Source organism: Drosophila albomicans, chromosome 3 (genome assembly GCF_009650485.2).
Source record: "Drosophila albomicans strain 15112-1751.03 chromosome 3, ASM965048v2, whole genome shotgun sequence".
NCBI classification, from domain to species: Eukaryota; Metazoa; Arthropoda; class Insecta; order Diptera; family Drosophilidae; genus Drosophila; species Drosophila albomicans.
Window position 1 is genome coordinate 47,805,849 of NC_047629.2, and position 13,797 is coordinate 47,819,645.

Genomic DNA, 13,797 nt, shown 5'->3' on the forward strand with positions numbered 1-13,797 from the left:
ACTCTTTTTTAAATAAGCTTTACGATTAGTTCTATAGTTTGTAAGTAAGCATTCTTATCACAATTTTATTTTAGTTATCTCTTTTATGTGTAAAAAGTAGGCAAATTACAGCCTAATTTTATTAAAAGCAAAACAGTGCGGTATTATTTCAAAATTAATATAATGCAAAAATACTGAATATGTACCAAATATGACATTTGGTATATTTTGCATGTAGTACTATAACGTTCAAAATATACCATAGAGTGTAAAGGTTACCGAATACATCCTTTGGTATGTATTTAGAATTCTTGTTGTAATTTAATTTGGTATATTTTGATTGTAGTACCGTATATATCATTTTATGTATATATTCAGTTTTCTTGTGGTATATTCATTTGGTATATTTTGATTGTAGTACCGAATATATCATTTGGTATATACTCAGTATTCTTGTGATATAGTAATTTGGTATATTTTTTTTGTACTATAATTTTCAAAATATACCATAGAATACAAAATATACCAGATTGTCATACAAAAGTATTTCTTAAATAACATCTACAATTTTTATCTGATCGCAACCAAATTTTCAAGAATCATGTAGACTATTATTATGGGTTCTCCTAAATATCTAAAAGTGTTTTTTTTTTATATTTATAGCATTTAAGTTAAAGAAAATTAATCTTAAATCAATCCCATAGGTTCTCTATGAGAAATTAATATGAAAATAAATAGAATGAATGACTTCTTTAACAGCAAAATTGCAGACTTAAAAAACTAATAATACAAATAAAAAGAGAATTTTATCAAAGACTTACCAATAGTTTTACAATGGCTTCACAATGCTTTCTCTGCGAATAACTGCGAATTTATTCCGTAAATCTTGTGCATTTGTCTTGCTTATCAGCAATTTTCATTGTAAGGCGCTTCTTTGCTGAAAAGCGTTAAAAAATGGCTTCAGTTTGTGATAAAGATTTAAGAAGACTACGCTTAAGCGTTGACATTTATTACGAGTACAGGGTATGAATAGCTCAAACGCAGCACCAGAAAAAACATCGTTATTAACTCGACTGCGATGTCATTCATCATTCGCTGTCCATTGATAAAAATCAACGTCAAACGTTGCATGTGTGTGTGTGTGTGTGTGTGGGAGCTAAGTGACTAAGCTGTTTACATTATAAACTCCCCCGAAATGTGTCTCGATAGCCTGGATATAAAAGTTTGCAATCGAATTAAATTATCCTCGAATGGGGGAAACTTTTAATTAGTTATTAGGAATGTTTTGCTGGCGAATCGAATGATTTATCTCCACCAACTGCCAATTGACAACTGCAACTTGCAACTTGCAACAGCATTTTCAATTTCAGTGTCAGCAACACTGTTTTTTTGCAGCTTTGTTCGACATCTTTTTGGGCTATGGAATTTATCAACCGAAAGTCACGAAATGGAAAATTGGAAATTGTTAGCCGAGAGAATTGGCTGCAGGAGGTTTGAGAGGTGGCGAGTGGAGAGAGTAAAGGGAAGGAGGCCACTGAAATTGAGGCTATTTCATTATTAAATTCCAAAAGTGCTTCAAGGCGACAAAGTCGAGCGAGAGAGTCGAGCTGAGCTGAGCGGGGTAAGTGACATTTGGCTTTGGCTCGTTGAGTTTTGCCAACGAAAGCAACAACAACAACAACAACAGCAACGAAAAAATAAAAAGTGAAATGAAAAACTTGGGGGAAAATGACTTGAAACCAATCAGCGTGAAAATTGTTGTCGACTAACAAGGACACACGCAGTTTATGTGCACGTGTCCCGCCACCCTTCCCTCCGCCCCCTCTCTGTAGTGTGTGTGTGTGTTTAGGTTATTCAGTTTCCTGCCTTGTTGGATTTCTGTAAATTGAGTCCGTACTTTCCTAATGCGCTCGGACTCACAAATCAAGCCGCAGGCTTTTCGATTTCACAATTGAAATTGGCAAACTGAAACCACTTGATAACTTTTTTTTGTCAATGCTGCTTCAAATTTAATATAAATTTTGTATTGAAAAGCTGAGCTGCATTTGTAGCTTATGCGTACCACGTGGCGTATGCGTAATTTTATTTATAGGCGCCAAATACGTTTCACACGTTGACCAGCCCCCCAACAAAAAATGCTGCTTTGCTTTGCCCGCTGCCAACCCACGTAAACAGACCTAAAAATACACCAAACTCACAGCGCACGCAATGTAAACAAAAAACCCAACAGAGAGTGAAAATGAGAAGCAAACTCAAAGACCGAGAGAGCGAGAAGCTGAGCAGCAACAGTGTGACGTGAACTGTAACCAAAGTTGTAAGCAAAAGCGCCTGCGCCGCCAACGACGCGCAAAACACACAGAAAACTGTAACCAGTATTTATTTGTACTGCTTTTGCTGCTTCTGTTAGCTGTGCTGCTGCTGCTGCTGCGACAGAGCTTTGGTCACATGCGAGTTTCAGTTTCAGTTTAGTTTTGGCAGCGAGAGCAGCACAACGTTTGCTGCCACACACAACACAACAGAGCTTGTGTTCGAAGCGAAGACGAAAGTATTTCATGCGCGCCGCAATCAAAGTGTAAGTGCCAAAGAGTGTGTCTAAAACGTAACGTAATCAAAGTGCGTTCAAAAGTGTGATAATTGCAAACGCAAACGGAAATCGCCAAATGAAAATCCGAGAAGTGACAAAAAGTGTTGCATACTTTTGTGAGCTCGCGCGCGCTGCTTAAAAATCAATGAAAAGCGAAAGTGAAAACATACACACACACATACAGTTACAGCATACACACTCACACACAGATACAGATACAGCGCACAGCTGCTCGAACGCACACGCACAAACATAACGAAGCGAGTGAAAGCGAGAGAGAGAAAGCGAGCGAGAAACGAGCTCAACGCTTTTTTTGACGTCATTAATTCGTATACGTATACAGATGTGCTTGAGTGTGTGTGTGTGAGAGTGTCAAATTTAACAAATTAGCTACACAAATTAGCAGCGACACAATTAGCAACAACAACGATAACAATAAGCACAGAGAATATGATGAATAATGTGGTGTGGCGTCCAAATAAAAAAAAAGTGTTGCATAACCTGCAGGCGCAACGAGACAAAAACTCGTGACTTACATTGCAGGCAGAGGCAGAGGCGCTCGCACACACAAAACTCTCGCTTGATGTCCTTGAATGTTGTTATGCATAAAATGTGTGCTAGACAACGTTGACTCTGGCTGTCTGTCAGTCAGTTTAGGCAGTCAGTCAAGAAGAGTTGGTGAGAGATTGCGCTGCTTTTTTTTGCCCCCTTTGGCATTGGCACTTGGCTCTGTTTATCTTTTTGCTTTAGCATAAACAAGAACTTACGGCACGCCAACTTTGAAAACAACTCAACACATATGTCGAGTCGTTGTGTGTGTTTGTTTGTGTGAGTGTGTGTGTGTGGTTAACTCGCCTCAGCTCTCAGTTCTCTTTAGTTCAGTTCAGTTCAGCTGAGTTCAGTTCAGTTGCCAGTTTTCTAGGTCGGCTTTGGCTTGCTTTGCCTTTACTTTGCAACGGGTTAAAGGTTGCATGTTACGTTGGCTTGGCAGCTTTTTTGCTTGCAGCTCTTGCGGCTTGCGACGCAATCGCCTTCCTCATACATTTTTTTTCACTTTTTCGGTTCAGTTCGGTTTCTCTACAGAACATTTTGCGTAATTGGGTTGTGCACAGAGTACAGAGTACAGAGCGCAACGCAGCATTGAGTCCTTGAACTGCTTTACACACACACACACACACACACACACACACACACACACACACACACACACACACACACACACACACACACACACACACACACACACACACACACACACACACACACACACACACACACACACACACACACACACACACACGTGCCTTGTCTCTGCTCTGCTGTGATGTGCAACGCCCGAGCCGCGTCACATGTGCAAACAGCTTTAAGTTCATTGTGTTGCTCTCTCGCTCGGGTATTTTATCTGGGCGCTGTCTTTAAAAACTTTATGTGCGTTATTTATTTGACTCTGCGATTCGGTGTTTCTTCCTCTTTCTGTTCTGGGTTCGAGGAAAACCCTTTGGTGGAAAGAGGCACAGACCATTAACCAAATTGCCTCAAATACTCTCAAATGGTCGCAAATACTTTAAATTATTGAAATGTGTAGGCCGCAGACTGTGAAATGCGCACAGTTAAAACAAATAATGGCCGAAAAGGCCTTGCCAAATGCTACAAACCGACCCCCAATGCCAATGCCCAGCCTCTTGCCTCCTGCCTCCCTTGTCTCCCTCTTTTTTGGCTCTTTAGGGGCTCATAAATCTTGCTTAGCGCCTAAAATTTTGAGAAAGCTGCCTTTTTCGTTCGTTCTCCGGTTCTCTGCTTTTGTTTCGCAATATTTGCGGTTGGTCAAAGTTCCGACTGAAACCTTCTTTCCCTCCCTTTCCCCTCAACTTTTCGTTCTGCTTTTTGCACACACAAAAAAGAAGAGAGACCCTATCAAAGGGTTGCTTTATTATTTCTTATATGGCATTTTAATTATTTTAAATGTAGCAAATAGTTAACTCATAAATTCCTTGGCCATTTATATAATATCCAGGGGCTCAAACCTTTTGCCAATTTGTTCATTGAAAATAAATAATAAACAATGCAAAATCGAGAGAAAAGAACACAGATACGATTTAATTTATGCGTATATTTATTCATTTATTCATTCAATAGCAAACCATTGAACCGAACTTACATTTTATTTTGCATGCTTCGCCCATTAAAAATCCATTTTATGTAAGTTTTTTGTATAGTGCAAAACTTGCGCATAAATTTGAATGTTAATTAATAAATGATGATCATAAAAATTTAATCAACATTCTGGCGAAGCGAAAAGGCCAAAGGAATTAATGAAAACTTTTTCCGAAAAAACTGATGAGAGGATAAAATATGTTAATATAAATTGTTTGTTGCATGAATTGCATAAAGAACGTGAAAAGGCAAAGCGGCATCAACTGAATATGAGATGGATAGATAGATAACGACGATGAGATACTATTTAATCGCATTAAAGTTTCTACACTATTTTATTTAAATTCCTAAAGTGACCTTTTTGATATCCATTTTCCCCTTCTCTAATTTTTATAGACTGCTATTTAAATTCCTAAAGCGACCTTTTTTCCATTTTCTTCTTTAGGTTGAGGGCTTAGATATCGATTAATTATTTGAAACATTTATGAGAGCATTAAATATGTTAATATAAATTGTCTGTTGCATGAGTTGCATAAAAAGCGGAAAAGATATAGAGATAGATATAGAGGTAGAGATACTGTTTAATCCGTTTAAAGCTTTTTTAATCTTTTATTTCATTTAAAATTCCAAAGTTTTTGGTTTGACCTTTTCATACCCGATACCCACAAGTTAGAAGGGTAATAAAATTTTGTGCTGACAATAAATATATACCGAGACGATATAGCCATGTCCGTCGGTCTGTCTGTCCGTCTATATGAACACTAAGATCTCAAAGACTATAAGAGATAGAAATATAATTTTCGAAAGCACTTGTTATGTTTTCATTCAGATCAATTTGGTTTAAAATTCTTACCACACCCACTCCTGCCCCTTCAAATCGATAAAAATCGAATAACAAGACAATAATAACTTGATTGTTATTCTGATAACTTGATTGTAATCGGATAAAAATTATAGAACTTATTTATGATACACTTTTGTATTGAAAATTACCTCTACTGGCTGAGAATCTGGTATATTTTGACCTCTATGGTATATTTCAAATTTAGTACTTCATCGATATACCAAAAATATCCGTTGGTATACTTTAGCGGTATATTATTCGATGAATTTTAAGAATGACATAATATATTTCAAAGGTAGTTATCAATATACCAACCTTTGGTATAGTTTAGTACTTATGTGGTATATTATTAATATATTTTAATAATAATACCGCACCGTTTTGCTTCTATTCTAAACCAGTATCTCACAGTCCATTTATTTCCATTTCCTTCCTTAAGTTAGCAGCTTAGATATCGTTTAATTATTTAAAAATTTACCCAGCCGTGACAGTGTGCAAAATAAACTGTTGTATATTGTTTGACCATTAGACTGAATCGGCATAAACAACAAAGTTAATTATGCAAATGCACAAAATATTTTATCCACAATTTTTCAGACTTCCCTCTTCAGTTTTTTTTTTGTATATTGTGAAATTGCCTCATCAAGCACTTCAGTTTGTGCAATTGAAATCCAGCTACGACAGAACACAAATAATTTGCATAATTTGCATTAACAAAACACAGCGCGATATCCCTCCAAAAACACACAGTTTATATAAAACTGCGTAAATTCGCATTTCGCTCAACACAAATTGAATTTTGTGGGCGTTTAATGGTTGTGGGTTATACATACTTATATAAATTTATACATTTTGTTCGTTGGCGATTTGGCCAAATAAATTAAATGTGCATATTTAAATGGCAATGACAAATTTCGCAGAAATACAAACATAATTGCGGTATCAATGCCAGTTTGCTGTCAGCTGTATCTGTTGATAATGCGTTTTGTGTATCGATAACAACAACAAAAGTGTGTAAAATTCCATTTTCATTGAAGCGAGCCTCGAGATACAATCGCAAGTGTTGGTAATAAAATGTGCTACTAGGCGTATACGTGATAGTTTACACAAGAAGTAACTCAACTCGACACAAAAACATCCAAAAGCAACAGCAAACAACAAATTTGAGACGCTTTCTGCATGGCAAAATGAGTAAGTGAATTATTATATATTTGGATATCTTTTTAAGTGCCAGCTCAAGAGTTGCTCAATTAAAAGTTAATGCAATTAAATTAAACACAATATTGCGTATACGCAACGTAGTGAAGAGGCAGCAACTTAATTGGCTGCAAAGCACTTTTTGTATCTAAAGTTTACCAGAGAAATCATTGTAACTCTATTCTGTTAAATGCCACTGAGCATTTTAGACAGCAAAACAATGGAAGCAACAACAATGCAAACTAAGCGCATTAAACTTAAATACTTGACAGGCGAGTAGCAAAAGCTTACCCCACATTTCACAGGCCAAGTCAAGCACAAAACAAAAAGCTGAAATGTTGCAAGTTGAAGGCAAAATGCCTGCTGGCCAGGACTTTCTGTGTGTGTGTGTTTGTCTGTCTATAGTGATTGCTCGAGTTGTCAGTTTGGGGCAAGAGCAATATGCAAGCTAGGCTTTTCTCGAGTGATACGCCTGTCTGCCGTTCAATGTTTATTGCATATCAATTAGACAAGTGACTCGTAGTCCTCAGTAGTAGTCCTAGTTCTTCTCCTGGGCGATGTCTTTAAGTGGCCCCAATTTGTTGTGAGTTGGCAACAGCTGCAGGCATGAAGAAGCCACAAAACGTGCACAAAACTTTCAAAGGATTCAAGGATGTGTGTGTGTGTGTGCTATAAGAACGAACCTGTCAAAATCCACTTGAGCGTACCATAATTTCCACGCTAAATGAGTTCAAGTAGAGCAGCAGCCGCCAAACTGCCAACTGCCAACTGCCTTGCTTCGCCTTGCCATTCACAGCCTCTGGGCACTGTAGTGTGTGCCACGCCCACTGACGCCTACTCGCACGTGTGCGCAATTAAAAATGCAGCTTGCGGTTGTCGGCCAAAGTTGGCTCTTCTTTTGCCCAACGACTTGACTGTCTCTCTTTTTCTGCTTATACACTGCTCCAGTGACACACAAAGCCAGCTCGCTTTCTCTCTCTCTCTCTCTCTCTGTCTCCATTTCTCTCTTTCTTTGATAAAGCCAGCTAAAGCCGTGCAGCATTTCATTTGCCATACTAAATTTTGCACAACTGTGTAATTAAATTAATGCTCGACTCGCACAAATTGCATTGAAAGCCACGTGGCGTATACGCAATTTCACTTTCCACCAATAACAACAACAAAGTAGGCAACAAAATGACACAAAGTAGCAGCCACAACAACAACAACAACAACAGTCGAGTATAATGCAATTCAAAAGTATAGAAACAAGCGAAACTGCTTCCACCAAATCCCTGACCTGATTTAGCAGCTTCTTCAACTGGCAGCAGCTGCTTTTCCTCTTTTGTTGCAGTTGCAACTGCCGCTGCTGCTGCTGCTGCTGCATTGGCGTTTGCTTTTGCTTTTGCTTTCCGTTGTGAAGCTACCTTCCTGCTGTTTTGCTTCCTGTTTACTTTTTATGCAAACTTTCCATTTTTATTCTCCCAAAAAATGTCGCCCATCTGTCTGGCCAAGCCAACTAGCTACGTCTCACTTCTCTCTCCCTCAGTTCTCTCTCGCTCTGCCACTTGTAAATAGCATTACAGCTCAGCTCAGAGCCAACAGCCAAGAGGCAGGACGTGCCCAACTGTTTCTGGCCAAGTCGAAATCTATTTTTAAGAATTTCGCAACGTGCTGAAAGTCACTGCGACGTCACGACGTCCTCAGGGATTAGGGTCAGCAGCCACAGCACCGACTTCATTTTATACACTGCAAAAAGAAAGTTCTAACATCAAGAAATTGTTCTTAGTACTTAGTACTTAGATTTCAATAACATTTGATATAAGAGACGCGTTCGTATTAAAAGAGGAATATATGAAATTAAAATGACCAAACAATATTATAATAAAAAAACAAAAACATATTTTATTTTATTGATGTTTTCTTTTTACTATTTTATTATGGTATTTAGTTAGTTCATTTAGTTGTAAACTGTTGAAAACTCTATCAACGAAATATTTATCATCGATTTGCTCAGCCTTTGCACCCAAGTTCGACTCTCTTAAACAGCAATGCGCGACAGCTTAACTAATTGAGCTATGAAGACACTCAAAGATAAATAAAAACTTTATGGGAATTTTAATGAAATTCAAAGTTTTGTAACCTACGTCTAATATTTTTAATCTTATTTTGAAAATTTAATATTTTTCAGACTAATGTTTTTAGTTTTAATAATTCGTTTTGAAAGTGATCTAGCTTTCTTTATTGAATAGAATGTTCTTGTTTATAGAACTTGATCTTTTTTTACAGTGCACTCTTTCACTCACATGCATTCCCTGACTTACCTCATAAATTATCGTACTGAAATGTGAGCTATAAAGCTGCCTTAAAGTCGGCTTATTATTTAACAATTTTCGACAGCTTCGCGCAGAGTATTAAAATCTCTCATCTCGCGTCATGTTTTCATTTCGCATGTTTTCTGCTTCATCGAGTGCAAGATCAGCCCCAGTTTTTCAGGTCTGAAGCTGCGACGCGGCCATAAACATAAACTCGCATTATGCTTGGCCAAATAAAACTGCAGCCAAATGACACGTACAACTGCCGTTAGGGAACACCGGAGAGAGACTCGGAGAGGGAATAGAAATTGCGGAGATGAGTGTGTGTGTGTGGAATGGAATGGAATGTGTGTGTGCACATTTTGTGCGATTTACTGCGACTTTGCTTTTGCGAATGTTTTGTTTTATTTCGTTGCCTTTTCAGGGCATCGATTTTGTCACTGACATTTTTCGTCTTTGTATAGTAAAAGTACCGAGAGAGAGAGAAAGAAAGAGCGAGAGCAAAAGCACAGCACAGAGCGTAGAGGAAATTGTGTCAATGAAATTGTTGTCAACAGTTTTCTCTTGTTTTTTCCCTCTCGTTGTTGTGTTTTTAGCTGTTTAAAGCTGGCAATTATTTTTTGTGCAGAGCAATGAAAGTGAAAGAAACAAACAAACTTTAATGCTCTTAACTTGGAAAGGTGACACAAAAAAACTTCAAATTGAAATTCCAATTTTAATTAAAAGCAATTTCGTTTAAAACAAAAACATAAACACACTTTTTGTGACATTCTTTTCGAGCATTCAATTAAAATACACAAGTAATGCAAGAAAGTGAAAATAAACGAAATGAAAGAGGATAACTATTTGCTTTGAAGTTGGCTGCTGCTGCTGCTGCTGCTTCTAATCGTCAAGTAATAAAACGTCTTTGCACACCAGGCGTATGAGTAATGTATGTCTGGCAGTTAAAGACAGACAGCGAGACTGGAATGCTTATGTAAATTGAATGTTTTGCTGGCTGCTCAATAAAATGCAATTGCAAATTTATACAAATGTCTTGGAATTATTATTGTGCTTAAATCAACGAGTCCTTGGCTGTCAGCCCACGTTCACATCGCACATTCAATTTAATTGTTGTGTTCTGTTTGCGTTGTGTATGAAATATGACAAGCGTAGGCAAATGCGAGTCCTGTGTTCCTCGCTTGTGTCCTTTCTTACGCTCTGTGTGTGTGTTTTGTGTGTGTGCTCATTTTTACTTGTACTTGGCAGAACGTGAGGATTTCATTTCGATTGTATTTGCAACAATGGGACGCTCTTAATGGGCAACAACACACATGAATTCTTATCCCTGCCATACACTTTTATGCTTATACTTATACATATATATATATATCAAGATTGTATATATATATAGTATATGTGTGTATGATTGCGTTCCCTTTACATTCATTTCTCTTGCTTTTGCTTTGCTTCCCTTTCGCTGGCACGTTTGTAATAAGTTTGTAATAATCAGGCAAGCAGCTGCCTTTGTTCCTTTCGCTTTATTTTCAGCTCGTACAATCGTATTTGCCTTGCGAGTTTCTTTTAGTTACGACTTTATATCCTGTAGTCCTTTGCACAGCTGTGCAACAACAAATAAACAAGTTTTGTTCCGTTCGCTGTGCGTTTCATTTATATATTATTTGTGCGCTTCTTTATATTTTTTATACCCGCTACCCATAAGGCAGAAGGGTATTCTAACTTTGTGGCATCGCTGAACCTATAAAGTATACAATTCTTGACCAGAGTGAACAGCCAAGACGATATAGCCATGTTCGTCTTTCTGTCTGTCTGTCCGTCCGTCCGTATGCCTAGATCTCAGAAACTATATTTGATATGATTTTACACAGTTCAATTTAATTTCAAATATTTGACCACTTCTGTCCCCGCAAATCGACAAAAATCGAATAAGAATATATTTTGAATGTACTTAGTACATTGTACTATATCAATACACTTAATATAGCCTTTGGTATATTTTAGTATTACTTGGTATATTTTAAGATTATACCGCACTGTTTATTTTATTCAAAATGGATAGTCAATAAATTAAATATAGCTTTTGGCATATTTTAGTATTTTTGAGGTATATTATTTGGTATATTTTAAGATAATACCGCACTGTTTTGCTTTCATAAAGAATGCTCAGCGATTATCTCACAGTCGATATACCAAATACATAGTTTTGTGTATTGTTAGTATTTTTGGTATATTAATTTGGTATATTTTTAGAATAAAACCGCAATTTTTTGCATTCATTAAAAGTGGATTGCGGGTATCTCACAGGCAATATACCAAATATAGCCTTTGGTACATATTTAGTATTTGTGGTATATTAGTTTGGTATATTTTTAAAATAATACCGCACTGTGTTCCTTCGATTCAAAATTGGGATTCAGGTATCTCACAGTCGAGCACACTCGACTCTAGCTTTCTTACTCGTGTTTGTTGCAGTACTTTTTGTTGTTGCTTTTCCATTTTATAGCCACACGCAATTTACTTTTTATTTATGACTACACTTACAACCGCAACAGCAACAACAACGATGAAAAAACTCTATTTGGCTTGCAGTAAGTTAAAATCGAATAGCGGAAATTCTATAAATTAAATACAAAAGCGAAAAAAAGAGAGAAATCTGTAAAAATTACATTTTTAAATCGCTTGCAAAAATGATATAAAAGCATGAGGAGGTGCTTAAGTGCAGAGTGCAGAGTGGAGAGTGCGTTGGAGTTCTCCTCCATCTGGTTGGCTGAACTCATTTCGGAGTCATAAAGTTGGTCACATTCAAATTAAAATTCAACTTTTGCACACGCCTCGAGTGGCAACAGATGCTGCTGCTGCTGCTTCTGCTGCCAGGGTAAAAGTCGCATTTCAGGCTGTGTTTGCTCACGGTTTTTTAATGAGCGAAGCACACACACAAACACACAGACACACACACATACACAGGAGTTAAACGGCGGCTGCATTTCGCATATCTGTTAAGCCGGTCCAACTCCAGTTGGAGCAAGCACTCGGCAGTCGCTCTTAGCGATTTGGGTCAGCTGCTTAGCACACAATAGGAGAACAGCCCTCGAAAATATGCAATGCTTTGCAAGCTATGTGTGTTGTGTGTGCGTATGTGTGTGTGTGCAGCATAATGGCCAATCGAAAATCGATTCAGGCCAAATCGGTTGCACTTTTCCACTACTACTCATATCTAAACAGACTCTTGAAACGCACACAATAACAAACACACATACACACACACACCTCTTGCTATTGCCTATTTTCAATGCATGCTCGAAAGTATGCAGCGCTTATTTTATGGCCACAATTTTGCGTGTGTCGCAGCATGCAAAGCGAGTTTCTCTCTCTACGTGTGTGTGTGTGTGTTAAATCTGTGTCAACTGCCACGCCCATCGTGTAACAACTACCAGCCCCTCTATGGCTTTTGCCTATCTACCAGTTGCATGTTGTTGCGGTGCCTGTTTGTTGCATGTTGCGTTGACATTTTTGCCAAGCTGACATTTTACATTTTACAGTAATTCCTCAACCTTCCCCTCTCTTCTCTTCTTTTCTCCTCCTTCCCCCCATTCGATGTTGCGGCATCTGCTGAAACTGTGCCATGATTTAATTTCACACAATTTGTCAGCACTGCGTATACTTCATATATGTGTATATGTGTGTGTGTATATTTAGTAATCCCTGATATCAGATCTGCATGAAATATGCGTCATAACATTTCCCCAATGCAATTTTGCACGTGCTTCATATGTTTCACCATTTTCACCATTTTGTTTGCCTTCGTTTCCAATATGTGTTGGCTCCACAAAATAAAAGGGGATTAATTTCAGCTGCATTTCTTTCTCTCTATTTGTTTTGCAATTTTGCAAGTAATTAAAGGTGAAAAGGTTAGGAGATTTTTGCACATTTTTTACTGCATTGCAATTTAAGCGGATTTCGTATTTTGCAACGTGTTCTTTATAAAAAAAATCATAATATTCATTTACTTTTTTTCTTAAACAAACTTTATATATCAATAGAACGAGTTCGTTATGAAAACAGATTCATTTTAAAAGCTATCTACCTCATCGAATTTCAATCAAACAAGCATTTACATAAATATAAAAAAACTTTATACGTTATTGAACTTTCGAAAAAACTACCTTATTTAAATTGATATCATGTGGTCTATAAATTAAACTCTTTTATTTATGTAAATCTCTAATAGTAAATCGCTACTCACAGCTCACAGAATTTTAAAGTCGATGTCGAACTGTCTTAATGAATATTAAAATTTATGAATTCAAGTAAAAAAAAATAGAAATCTGTTACAAAACTATATAAGAACAAAATTCTTAGCTCAGCTTGAGTGAGCTTCTCTTAATGGCAACTTTATTTAATATCCATCATTCTTTTAAATTATAATCTTTTGAATTCGAGAATTTGGAAAGTAGAAGAAGCGCTTTCTTAACTCTGATTGTTCTTCTTTTAATGTCAATTATGAAGCACATTTATCGCTATCTGAAACTAAAATCAATTGAATGCGTCTAATGTATTTAGAATGCTGTCGATGCTCAAACGATTTGAACAAAGTCGCTTTAGAGATTCTTAGTTTCAAGAATATTATAGTAAGGACCTTTAATGTCAATTATTCCACATACATCATTATTTTAAGCTATAATCTTTTGAATTAAAGAATTTAAAACGTAGCAAAAGTTTTCTCCCAAAAATATATAAAAACAAAA

At 36.9% G+C, this 13,797-nt stretch overlaps 1 protein-coding gene across 3 annotated transcripts in view; it reads left to right on the forward strand.

Annotated features, from left to right (window-relative positions):
* The first annotated feature begins 2,452 nt into the window (after positions 1–2,452).
* Positions 2,453–13,797, forward strand: part of LOC117567866 (uncharacterized) — a 53,212-nt gene continuing 41,867 nt past the window's right edge. For all 3 annotated transcript variants that reach the window (XM_034248131.2, XM_052005768.1, XM_052005767.1), the window contains exons 1-2: positions 2,453–2,551; positions 6,599–6,752. In XM_034248131.2, the coding sequence (XP_034104022.1) occupies positions 6,749–6,752 (4 nt within the window). In that variant the 5' untranslated portion in view covers positions 2,453–2,551; positions 6,599–6,748. The remainder of the gene's footprint in view (positions 2,552–6,598; positions 6,753–13,797) is intronic.